At 42.8% G+C, this 13,337-nt stretch overlaps 2 protein-coding genes across 9 annotated transcripts in view; one reads left to right on the top strand and one right to left on the bottom strand.

Moving 5' to 3' along the window:
• RAPH1 (Ras association (RalGDS/AF-6) and pleckstrin homology domains 1) overlaps nucleotides 1-13,337 on the top strand; it is a 170,033-nt gene that overhangs the window by 19,387 nt on the left and 137,309 nt on the right. The gene's annotated exons all lie outside the window — the stretch shown is intronic.
• LOC135974158 (uncharacterized) lies at nucleotides 7,538-10,152 on the bottom strand. The gene is made up of 2 exons (XM_065560983.1): nucleotides 9,102-10,152; nucleotides 7,538-8,107 (listed from the first exon to the last, which is right to left on the bottom strand). Exons 1-2 carry the CDS (start codon nucleotides 9,676-9,678, stop codon nucleotides 7,632-7,634), a joined length of 1,053 nt encoding a protein of 350 aa, XP_065417055.1. The 5' UTR covers nucleotides 9,679-10,152; the 3' UTR covers nucleotides 7,538-7,631.

Below are 13,337 nucleotides of genomic sequence, written 5' to 3'. Positions count from 1 at the left end.
CCCACACCACTGTGGATCATGTCAAAAGATCAATTTGTCAACACCATGGTGAGTTGCTATGGTTCATCATAAACTACCAAAAGTCCTAATTTGTCTCCAGTAAGTGGAGTACATAGAAACTTTGCTAGACACCGCTTGATTCCAGTCCTTCCAGACTTGGGACAGGATTCAAGACGTCAGTCTGGCTGAAAGGAGAATAAGCCCCTAGGTGACAGCTCACTCTATGCTTCAAATATAGGAGCTCATGGATGCAACAGGCATGTCCACATAAATGGACTCTTGAAATCCCAGTGGAAGCAAGCCTCAGAGTGGACACTTACATTGGATCCAGAAAATGGATAGCCTAGTGGCAGTCCAGGGAAAATTTACCATTAGGAATGAGTCCTCCTACCAAACTGTAGTGATTGTGGATGCATCCAAATGCATGGAGAGCCAGGGAACTCTGTCTTTCAAACAATAGCAGTTGCACAAAAATGGTCTTGATATGAGGGTGGACACATGCATAAGGGCTTTCAGAAAGATGGCATTTCAAAAATTAAGACTACCGTGTTCCACATAAACACTCAAGGGAGGTGCACCAGACCTTTGGAAGTGTGAGACTGGAATCTATTCCACAAGGCATTTATAGTCACCACATATCTGGCAAGGAAAGAAAATAAGACCACAGATAGATTAAGCCGATCAGTGATACATTGTCATGAGTAGACACATCACATCTTCTTTCATTGTGAAGGGCACCAGAGTGCTTTGCCACTCATATATATACAAGAAATCAGTTTTCCGCTCATGGCACTGTGGACAGCTAGCACTAGCAAGTGATGCCTTCCTTCTCTCTACATCCTTTCACCAGTTCCTCTGTTAGCAAAAGTACAAGCAAAACTCAGTGATCTTGGTGGCCAAGACAACTATTCATTACGGTGCATACAGGTCAGAGTGGATCCACTTAATTGCACAAAAACAGCTAGATTCTAACTATTAAAGAACGAAGTCGAACACTCAACTATTTTGGTCTATCATGAACTAGCTAAATGTAGACTAGGTAGCTCCTTTTAAGTTAGGTTCATATTGGGCATGACTTTAAAAAAACAAAACCCAAAACACTTCATTATACCACACCCAACTCCTGGGAGGATAATGTTCTGACAAAACTGATGAAAACTCCCTTGAACTGTTTGGTTCCTGTGAGTTTCTTGTATGGAAGGCTGTCTTTTCCGAAAGAGAGACTTAATTGTTCCTAGAGCTTCAGGATATGGTTATTATGCACCTTGTATCAGATTTTGCAAGGATAAGATGGTGGTGTAGTTTCATCTGAGATTCCTCTCCAGAGTGGTGATGGAGTTCCACTTCATGACACTCTCATCTTGTCAACATCCTTTTCACACCTATACGCCTATCCCCAGGAGTCCATATTCCTTATGCTTGATGTCAAAAGGTAGTTTGGAGTGGACTGAAGAGCTCCATCTTCCCAACTTTTGTTTCTTTTGATGCCAGTTTTCTGGACCATGCATACAAAAGGTCCATATCTAAGTCGACATCTGAGTAAATTTTCTTTTTGGTAAGACCTGTTTGGCCTGAAACTAGAAGGTCATGACAAGACTGCTTTTTTCCATCAAGGGCATTTTTTTCATAACCCATCACCTGAAATAGGCTTATTTTGGAAGCTTCACCTCCTGTACAACTGAAGAAATTAATTGAAAGATTTGGAAGGTAGTGTTTATATCCTCCAAGGTGGGTGCACGATGGCCAATATGTGGCCTAACTTAAAATCTACCCTGCTGTTGCTGTACTCTGGAATCAAAATTCTTTTGCCTGTGGGATTCAAAATTCTTTTGAGCTTTGATTTCAAATTAAGAAGCAAGAGTCCAAGTCCTGCAGGAATTAGATCTTCAGAGAATCAGAATTAACCCTAAGTAACTTTCCCTCTTGTACTGTGCAATATGTTTCTCATTATAGTTCACATGTGTAAGAGCTTTGAAGGTTTTTCATCTGGAAGTTTCTTAAAGTGGATCGAAGACTTATATTATGCACTTTCCTTCTATGCCACAGAGTATAGGGAACACCCAGAGTAGAAATGATGGGCTTGATGATACCGAATTGGATAAGAACAAATGTATCCTAAAACAACACCTGATAGGGAATATTTTCAAAAACTTGTATCAGAGATTGATCTTTTGAGACTAGAAGTGCTAAAAGAAAGTGCATTAATCAGTTTTAAATGTATTTCAAGCAGATAAAATGCTTTAATATTTAGATTGGTTTCTTACATACATTTAATTTATTCTGTTCTTCTAGTTAAAGCTGCCTAAATCTTAATTTTGAATACTTTGGAGCGAATTGAGGGTCAAGATAAAGAACCAGTTGTGCTCTAATGAAAATCTTAAAAGTTGCAGCTGACCCTATGCTGTCTGCATTCTTTAGCCTTCCAGTGTAGATTTAAATATTTGGTTTTATAACTGAGCATGCTTTCACTGTGTTGTGACATGCCATAGGAGTTGAAAAAGGCATAGCCTGTTGACAGCTTCAGCAGCTGCCTGTTCGCTTCTGAAATGGGTTGTACTGTTTTTCCTACCCTTAAAGTGTTTTAGGAAGATTCAAACAATGTTAGGAAAGCAGACTGATCAGATACTTAAAAGTAGGACTCTTGATTGACTCTGAATTATTTGAGTATAATATATTAAGCATCTGTTGTAAGTCATGACTCACCATTTTTTACTTGTTCTCTTACCATTTTAAGACTTCAAAAACTGGCAATGTTGAACATTGTGCGATAAAGTGCTAACAACAAATGTTCATACTAGCTCCTGTAGCATGATGGTGTTTTATTGCCTTACAGAACTTAGAATGTATAGATGAACAGTCTAGCTACCTAAAGCATTATATATATATATATATAATATTCCAGTGAAAAGAAAGTGTAAAATATAGCCTAACTTTGTGCATTGTAATTTTTATAGTTTGCTTGTAACTGTTGAAATTGAGTAGTCATTTTATTATGAATCCCCACTTCTCCTTGTTCTTTACCTAGTATTTGTCTTTTGTAACTCGATAAATTGCAGAAGTATTACTTGCCTCTAAAACATGAGGTAGAAACATTTTGTCACCGCAGTAAAGTTTTATATGTGAACATGTGTGTATCCAGTCATCTGTGGATTAAGGCAATGCCATTTTTAACGATCAGTTTTCAAGGTAGAATTGCACTTTAAACTGTACATAGATGATGGCCTTCCTAGTGTTCGTATGCAGCGTAGCGTGTCTCGAAAGCTTGTCTCTCACTAACAGAAGTTGGTCCAATAAAAAAATATCTTCCTAGTTTTGGCGAGATAAATCACAAACTCAGCAAGATGTTTATTGAACTGTAGTTTGAGAAATAATGTTTAGTATTCATGCCTTAAAGGTATTGCTGAAATATTGGATGTATTTTTGTTCAAGTTACTGAGGAAATAATCTGCCTAAAACTAATTTGTCCAAATTTATTTTGGAGTGGAGACTTGCTATGTGTAGAGCTAAAGTTTTATCCATGTCTTTGCATTGTGTAAATAATCAATTGATGTCCTTGTATTACTAATGCATTTATAGTGTCTGAAATACAGGACAGCACTTAAAAAGAGGAAGTGAGGGTTGCCTCAAAGCAGTACTTCAGGAAACAGTAAATGTTGGATTAATTAAATGATTCCGTGGTCAGCTTTCATCCACACTGTTATGCTGTCACTTCCTCGTCACTTTGTTTATTTACTCTGCCGTTTCCCAATTTACTTTATTTCAAAGGTGGGCAAAACATTGTCTTGAATGTGATATTTGTAGATCTTTGGTCCTCGTACTAAATAACATGCAGGACGTATTCATGCTTTCTGGTCTTGATCTTTTGGAATTCTTTTGGCTTAAATTGTACCCCTAAAATCAATTACTAAAAACCACTCCTCATAATACCACATGTGACTTCTCTGTGTATTCAAGGTCATATCTGCTTGCTTCAGTGACAAAGTATTACTACTACTTACTCCTGTTAGTACTACAGAGCTAACATTTTAAATGGATTATATTTCTATGTATGCATCAAAAGAATTATTTACTAAATTTGATTTGCAATGTAAAATCTGTTTTCAGTGAAACCAGTGTGAGTAGGGTTGTACAGGTATAACTGAGGGCATAAATTGCATGCAGTGGGAAGAGGTAAAGGAGGACATAACCTGGCATGCAGAATCTTCATTGTTGTCTATCTGTGATGAGAAGGAGAAATCAGCGTCCCAAGTTTTCTTATCACTGCTGACATGAGGAAAAAAAATCCTTTTTATTAGGGCTGTTGAGCAATTAAAAAAATTAATCGCGATTAATTGCACTGTTAATAATAGAATACCATTTATTTAAATATTTTATGTTTTCTACATTTTCAAATATAATTACAAAACAGAATACAAAGTGTACAGTCCTCACTTTATATTTATTTTTGATTACAAGTATTTGCAGTGTAAAAAAAAAACAAAACAAAAGAAATTGTATTCTTCAATTCACCTAATACAAGTACTGTGGTGCTCTCTTTATCATGAAAGTTGAACTTACAAATGTAGAATTTTGTACAAAAAAACCCTGCACTCAAAAACAAAACAGTGTAAAACTTTAGAGTCTACAAGTCCACTCAGTCCATGCTAATGACGGCTTCTGCTCAATACCAATCCAAAGCAGTGTGGAGAAGGTTGAGGTTTGGGTTCCGTAGTTTCCGCATCTGAGTGTTGCTCTTTTAAGACTTCTGAAAGCATGCTCCACATCCCGTCCCTCTCAGATTTTGGAAAGCACTTCTTAAACCTGGGGTCGACTGCCGTAGCTATCTTTAGAAATCTCAAATTAGTACCTTCTTTGCGTTTTGTCAGATCTGCAGTGTTCTTAAAATGAACAACGTGTGCTGGGTCATCATCTGAAATATATGGCAGTACGTGGGTAAAACAGAGCATGGGACATGCAGTTCTCCCCAAGAAGTTCAATCACAAATTTTAATATTTATTTATTTATTTATTTAACAAGAGTCATCAGCATGGAAGCATGTCCTCTGGAATGGTGGCCAAAGCATGAAGAGGCATACGAATATTTGCCATATCTGGCACGTAAATACATTGCAATGCCAGCTACAAAAGTGCCATGCAAATACCATTTCTTGCTTTCTGGTGATATTGCTCATAAGAAGAAGCAAGCATTATCTCCTGTAAATGTAAACAAACTTGTTTGTCTTAGGCCTTGTCTACACTACGAGAGTAGTTCGATTTTACTTGCATCGAATTTTTGTAATCGATATTGCAAAGTCGAACGTGTGTGTCCACACTAAGGACAGTAATTCGACTTTGTGCGTCCACACTAACGGAGAAAGCGTCGACATTCGAAGCGGTGCACTGTGGTCAGCTATCCCACAGTTCCCGCAGTCCCCTCTGCCCATTGGAATTCTGGGTGTAGCCGGCAATGCCTTCTGGGTAACAAAATGAGTCGAGGGTGCTTTTGGGAAACTGTCGTCATCCGTCCATCACTCCCGCCCTCCCTCCCTGAAAGCGCCGGCGGGAAAACAGTTCGCGCGCTTTTCCAGTCATTGACAGCGCGGACGCCACTGTACTCCGAGCATGGAGCCCGCTGCGACCATCGCTGCAGTTGTGGCCGCTCTCAACGTCTCGCAGCTTATCATAAAGGTTTCCCTGAGGCAGATGCAGAAAAGTCAGGCGAGGAGGCTACGGCACCGCGGTGATGTCCTGAAGTCTGAGAGTAGCACAGACCTGTCAGAAAGCAGGCGACCCAGCGCCGAGGACATCACAGTGGCAATGGGTCATGTTGATGCCGTGGAACGGCGATTCTGGGCACGGGAGACAAGCACTGAGTGGTGGGACCGCATAGTGCTGCAGGTCTGGGATGAATCCCAGTGGCTGCGAAACTTTCGCATGCGGAAGGGAACTTTCCTGGAACTTTGTGAGTTGCTGTCCCCTGCCCTGAAGCGCAGTGACACCCGGTTGCGAGCTGCACTGAGTGTACAGAAGCGAGTGGCCATAGCCCTCTGGAAGCTTGCAACGCCAGACAGCTACCGGTCAGTCGCGAACCAGTTTGGGGTGGGCAAATCTACCGTGGGGGTTGTTGTGATGCAAGTAGCGAAGGCAATCGTTGATGTACTGCTGCCAAAGGTAGTGACCCTGGGAAACGTGGAGGCGATCATAGATGGTTTCGCAGCGATGGGATTCCCAAACTGCGGTGGGGCCATAGATGGAACTCACATCCCTATCCTGGCACCGGACCACCAGGCCACCCAGTACATTAACCGAAAGGGCTACTTTTCCATGGTGCTGCAAGCACTGGTGGACCACAGGGGACGTTTTACCAACATCTACGTGGGATGGCCAGGCAAGGTTCATGACGCTCGTGTTTTCAGGAACTCTGGTCTGTTTAGACGGCTGCAACAAGGTATTTACTTCCCGGACCACAAAATAACTGTTGGGGATGTGGAGATGCCTATAGTCATCCTCGGGGACCCAGCCTACCCGCTAATGCCCTGGCTCATGAAGCCCTATACTGGCGCCCTGGACACTGAAAAAGAACTCTTCAACTACCGGCTGAGCAAGTGCAGAATGGTGGTGGAGTGTGCTTTTGGCCGTCTCAAGGGGAGATGGAGAAGCTTACTGACTCGCTGTGATCTCAGCGAAACCAATATCCCCATTGTTATAGCAGCTTGCTGTGTGCTCCACAATCTCTGTGAGAGCAAGGGGGAGACCTTTATGGCGGGGTGGGAGGTTGAGGAAAATAGCCTGGCTGGTGATTACTCACAGCCAGACAGCCGGGCGATTAGAAGAGACCAGCGGGAAGCGCTGTGCATCCGGGAGGCTTTGAAAGCAAAGTTCCTGAGTGAGCAGGGTAACCTGTGACTTTATAGTTTGTGTACTGAGAAGCTAAACCTGCCCCCGTTTCTTTACCCAGGTAATGTTGACTATCCTATCCAGTTACATACCCCCTTCACCCCCCCTCCAACACACGTGTCGAAATAAAAATAGTTCTACTTTGTTAAAGCACACCGTTTTCTTTAATACTGTTTTCGCGGGAATTTTTTAAAACTGGGACGCAGACTGTGGTGCGGAGCGGGTGTAGTGTTGTGACGCGAATGCAGCTTCTAAACTCAAGGATTGACAGGCTCCGCTGCGGTGGGATGCTTGTTTCAACGGAGCCTGTCACCCCTCCTGATCGGGACTGTGTGTATGGGGGGTCTATTTGACTTTGTGGCAGGGGGAGGACGGTTACAGATCCCCTGCTGTGTGGCTCTGTGATCCTGCCTAAGGACCGGCGCTCAAGATCTGTAACTGCCCTCCCCCGCCACAAAGTCACAGAGCAACCCCCCCCCCAACATAACATGAAAACAACCTCCCAGACTAACCGGGGTAACTAGTCACTGCATCACTGCACTGTGTATGTGCCCTGCTGCTGTGCCTGCCCCCGACTATGTACCCTGCCAAAGGAGACTGTCCTGTCCAATTACCAACCCCCTTTCCCCTCCTCCTCCAAAAGAACATGATTGAAACAGTAGTTAACAGAAACGAATTTTTTATTATCAACTACACATGGCATTGGGAGGTGAAACTTGGACGTGGGCTTCTGTCAGGCGGGAAGGAAAGAACTTTTCAAATTTTGGGAAATGAGAGCCTTCTGCTACTAGAGCTCTCTGCAGGGGTGGAGTGAGAGTTAGCAGGGACTCTGCCGCCTCTCCTTCTTTGCACTTTGGGTGAGGTGGGTATGGGACTTGGTGGCGGGGGATGGCGGTTACAGATGGACTGCAGCGGGGCTCTGTCCTCCTGCCTCCGTTCCTGCAGAACATCCACAAGGCGCCGGAGTGTGTCCGTTTGCTCCCTCAGTAGTCCAAGCAGCGTTTGAGTCGCCTGCTGGTCTTCCTGCCGCCACCTCTCCTCCCGATCCATGTTGGCTTGGTGCATTCGGGTCAAGTTCTCCCGCCACTGGGTCTGCTGTGCTGCCTGGGCTTGGGAACAGGCCATAAGCTCAGAGAACATGTCCTCCCATGTCCTCTTCTTCCTACGCCTAATCCGCGCTAGCCTCTGGGAGTGTGATTCCAGGCTAGGTTGTGAGACAGTCGCAGACGGGGCTGTGGAAATGGGAAAAAGGGAGTGAATTCCTAAGAAAGATAAATGTAGTTGTGAACAAAGAACATAGTCTTTCTCTGTGAACAAGACCATGCACAGCACCTTTCACATGCGCACTCAGCACAAGGTCGAATTCTCGGCCTTCGCATTCAGTGCCTGGGGTCTTGAACAGCACATTTGAGAAGCGAGGCAGCACAACGGAATTTCTGTTGCAGGCAGACATGGTAAGCCGTACACTTGTGGCAGTTTAAAACTTTTATATTACCACTGGCCTCATTTCACATTTAAATCAATGTCAGTCCCTGCTGCCAGCAATCCGGCAAGCGGGAACTCTGCCCCTGTCCCACCCCCTCGCGGCTGTCCCCGGGAACGATCCCTTTCGGCTGCCCCTCTCCCGCCTCCACCGCGTGGCTGCAAACCAGCGGTTACAGTTCTGTAAAGGAATGGGAAAGCAGTCCCAACACTAACATTCCCCTACCTAATTAAAAGCAGGTCACCATGGCCGACATCACCCTGATGAGGATCTCCGAGAGTGACAAAGAGAGAATGCTCCGGGAAAGCCTCCAAAGACCAGGGCCGTATGCCGCCCTGCTGTGCAGAGCAATGATCCCGGAGTACTTGATAATCTCGTGGCGCGGCAACGTGTCGTACTTCGGAGGACCCAATAAGGCCGCTCTCCCCAAGAACCTCATGCAACGGCTTTCAAGTTACCTCCAGGAGAGCTTCATCGAGATGTCCCAGGAGGATTACTGCTCTATCCCCGGACACATAGACCGCATTTTACTGTAGCTGCAGTAGCAGGGAATAAACAGTAGAGCGGCTTGTGCAGGACAATCACTGAAAACCGGACATTGCTAGATTTCTTTTCAAAACTTGCACTGCCCCTTACTAAACCGTTAAGCGCCTAGGGCACACTAATCATGAACAACCCATTCTTTTAATTGTTAATATTCCTGTTTTGTTTAAAATAAATGTTTAGATGTTTACAACACTTACTGGCTGATCCTTCACCAGATTCTGTGTCCGGGGTAACGGCTCGGGACGCTTCGTAGGGGATCTCTGTAAGGGTGATGAAGAGATCCTGGCTGTCGGGGAAATCAGCGTTGTGAGAGCTGCCGACTGCCTCGCCCTCCTCATCTCCTTCCTCATCTTCCCCGTCCCCTAACATGTCCGAGGAACCGGCCGTGGACAGTATCCCATCCTCAGAGTCCACGGTCACTGGTGGGGTAGTGGTGGCGGCCGCACCGAGGATGGAATGCAGTGCCTCGTAGAAACGGGATGTCTGGGGATGGGATCCGGAGCGTCCGTTTGCCTCTTTGGTCTTCTGGTAGCCTTGTCTCAGCTCCTTGATTTTCACGCGGCACTGCGTTGCATCCCGGCTGTATCCTCTCTCTGCCATGTCTTTAGAGATCTTCTCGTAGATCTTTGCATTCCTTCTTTTGGATCGCAGCTCAGAAAGCACGGACTCATCGCCCCACACAGCGATGAGATCCAAGACTTCACGATCAGTCCATGCTGGGGCTCTCTTTCTATTCACAGACTGCACGGCCATCACTGCTGGAGAGCTCTGCATCGTTGCCAGTGCTGCTGTGCTCGCCACGATGTCCAGACAGGAAATGAGATTCAAACTGGCCAGACAGGAAAAGGAATTCCAATTCAAATTTTCCCGGGGCTTTTCCTGTGTGGCTGGTCAGAGCATCCGAGCTCGCACTGCTGTCCAGAGCGTCAACAGAGTGGTGCACTGTGGGATAGCTCCCGGAGCTATTAGCGTCGATTTCCATCCACACCTAGCCTAATTCGACATGGCCATGTCGAATTTAGCGCTACTCCCCTCGTCGGGGAGGAGTACAGAAGTCGAATTAAAGAGACCTCTATGTCGAACTAAATAGCATCGCAGTGTGGACGGGTGCAGGGTTAATTCGATGTAACGGCGCTAACTTCGACATAAACGCCTAGTGTAGACCAGGCCTTAGCGATTGGCTGAACAAGAAATAAGACTGAGTGGACTTGTAGGCTCTGAAGTTTTATATTGTTTTCTTTTTGAGTGCAGATATGTAACAAAAAATCTATATTTGTAAGTTGCACTTTCACAATAAAGTACTTGTATGAGGTGAATTGAAAACTATTTTTCTTTATCATTTTTACAGTGCAAATATTTGTAATAAATGTACACTTTGATTTCAATTACAACACAGAATACTATATGTATGATAATGTAGAAAAACGTCCAAAATATTAAATACATTTCAGTTGGTATTCTATTGTTTAACAGTGCAATTAAAACTGCGATTACTCATGATTAACTTTTTTAATCGCAATTAATTTTTTTAGTTAATCGTGTGAATTAACAGCGATTAATCAACAGCCCTACTTTTTATTTATAAATTGAGGAACTTGGTTATAAAGCATGTGAGACAAACAAGGAATCCCATAATGCCATTTTTGGTCACTCTTCATAGTAGATTAAAGCATGAAGAAAATACTAAATGAAAGCACCTAATGAAAATAGCTTGCAGCAGCACGGCAAAGGTGGGATTGTAAAGTAGAGCCTGGCAAAAATTTTCAGCGGAAACTTTTTGAGTGAAAAATGCAGATTCAGTGACATTAAAATGTTTTGCGACTTTGTGTATGTTTCACCAAATTGTTCATGTAAAAATAAAAAAAATCCGGAAAGTGTCAAAATGAAATGCTTTAACATTTTTTAAACTAAACATTGACCTTTTTTATATGAAACATCCTTCAATGTTGTTTTTAAAAATTAACTGTTAGACATTGACACAATGTTTGATTTTTGGGTTGAACAAAACATTTTGTTCAGCCCAAAATGATTTTTAATTTTTTTAATTGTCATCAAATTAAAAAATCAGTTATTTGCACAGATCTAACTGTAAATGGAAGAGATTGAGAACTTTAAGTATGAAAACAATTGTAAAGAGGCAGATTGTGTGTTGCCAAACTATCCAGTTGACATTTTGCAGTGCTGTCTTAGGAAAAAGAACTCCGTATTCACATTTTGAGACTCCATTGAAAGTGTGTGTTAATTATTCAAATTCTTTTTTCCTCCCCTTTGAAAGAAAATGAAGTGGGATATTCTAGGTCTATTTAGAAAGGTAACTTGGTTTTGAAATATAAGCCATGGAAATCATAAATAATGAAGATGTGTTACAGGGCAGCAGATGCCCCATGGAAAACTGAAAATATTTTTCAGTTTTAAAATAGCTATCAACTATTGGCCAGATCCTCAGTGTGCAGCTTGGTTGAGTGCAGAGAAAAGGGGACTCTAAGCAACCTTGCTGCTCACTGATTGCGAGCTTGCTGTAGGATTGAAACTGCCCTGATGTACCTTAGAGCAGTTTAAAGACTGCTTTAAGCTCTCCATTGGCTGTAGTAGTCACAGAGGGAGTACTGCACCAGGTGTGGATACGGCAGAAGTCCGTGTACTTCCTGGCACTCCCCACCCCAACGTGCTCCTCTTGTGGAGGCAAGAGGATTGGGTGGCGTAAGTGGCTACATTAGTTTTACACTCCCTGTGGATTCCCCTCTGTCGGGGGGGAATCCCTTACACAGTATGAAGTTGTTGGAGCTGGCGTTGAGGATCTGATCAGTTTCTGTATTCAGTTTCCTTACTTTTTTTTTTTAATATTGTCAAAGATACTGGAATTAAAACGGGATCTTTGTGTGAATTTACTATTTAGCCCTCTCATAACTCCAGAACCTGCATGTGACTTCACAGAAATGCTTTTGAAATGATTGTCCTCTGAAAGAGAGTTGTGACTTCAGATGAAAAATAGGAACCAAGAATAAACTTTTGACACATCCTGTGTCCTTGCAAGTGATCTTTATAAAGAATAAGTGAACAGAAATACATTTTATTTAGATGGCATCTATTTCCAAGCTTCTTATGAGGCACCAGTAGCTTTAAGAGGTTTGGGTTGTATATTACCATTTAGATTGAAAGTGTTTTTTCTGTGAAGATACTGTCTGTAAGGGGCGTAAGGCTATCTGATAATGGAGTGCTGCCTGAAATACTTTCTCTCCCTTGTTGTGACATATGTGCAATTAATTACTTGGCTTGTAATCCTTCACTGTTTCATCCACTGTTATTCTTAAGGAGTGGCTGGCATACACCAGGTTTGATAATGAGGTCAATTGAAGATTTTCAAACTGAAAATATTAAACCAGTTTTTGAAAATGCATTTCTAGGCCAGGTCTACACTAGGAAATTAGGTTGTTATTACTATGTCGCTCGGATGTGAAAAATCCACACCCCTGAGCGACTTATTAAACCAACTTAACCCCGGTATAGACAGTGCTAAGTTGATGGGAGAATTCGCTTATCGACATAGTTACTGTCTCTTGAGGAGGTGGAGTACCATCGGAGTAGGTAGCATTTTCACTGAAGCACTACAGTGGTGCAGCTACACCTGTGCAGCTGCGCTGTTGCAGTGTTTCAAGGGTGGACCTAGTATCTTTAGATAACTAAAACATTGTCGATGGAAAAATACCTTCCATAATAAGCTATTAAACACTTCCCTGGTGTATATGGATGCTCTCTCTATAAATATCAATAAATGAGGCTGACAATATATTGAAAATAAGTTGTCCTAAAGTGATACCTCTCCCCCATGCCTCCCACATGTGCGGAAGGCTAGGACATCCAAAGGTAGTCAGATTTTGTTTATGGTTCTTTAATGGTAGCTTTTCTTTTCAAAGTTTGGATTCACTGGAGTTTGGACTACAGGATGACAGAAGTAGCTAAAGTTCTGTTACAGATATGAGCGCACAGGCTGGCCAGTCAACTCCGCAGATTTGTTGTAAAGACAGGTTTACTGGCAGCTTTGTTGAGAAGGTTCTTGATAACTTCAGTTTTCATTATAGTGTTTTAGCACCTTAGCATCAAGCATTCACTCAGTTGTTAATTCTAGCACTATTCCGTGGATCTTAAATTTACATTAGCCTTTTAATTAAGATACTGTCACTTTTTCGTAATATTGTAATTTTATGTACATGTTGATGCAAATCTGCTCAATTGGTTATTTTATTTACTTTGCCCTGATGAAAATGTTAACTTTTGGCAGGGTTTCAGGGTACTTTTATTTATTCACTCAGCACCTAAATACAAGGCATTGGGTTTGTAATGGTTCGTACAACTATGGAACAATGAAAGGAGACTAGATAACTTGGCCCAGATCTTAGGCCTTGCTCTGTCCCATTTGGGTAAAGTTGGCTTCA

Source organism: Chrysemys picta, chromosome 11 (assembly GCF_011386835.1).
Source record: "Chrysemys picta bellii isolate R12L10 chromosome 11, ASM1138683v2, whole genome shotgun sequence".
In the NCBI taxonomy this organism is placed as follows: domain Eukaryota; kingdom Metazoa; phylum Chordata; order Testudines; family Emydidae; genus Chrysemys; species Chrysemys picta.
The sequence above is the reverse complement of the archived record's forward strand: the minus strand, read 5'-3'. Positions and strand labels throughout refer to the sequence as shown.

Coding starts and splice junctions, on each gene's coding strand:
- LOC135974158 (XM_065560983.1), bottom strand. CDS start 9,678: ATGCAGAGCTCTCCAGCAGTGATGGCCGTGCAGTCTGTGAATAGAAAG. Junction 8,108..9,101: donor ATCTGGTGAAGGATCAGCCA/GTAAGTGTTGTA, acceptor CCATTTCCACAG/CCCCGTCTGCGACTGTCTCA.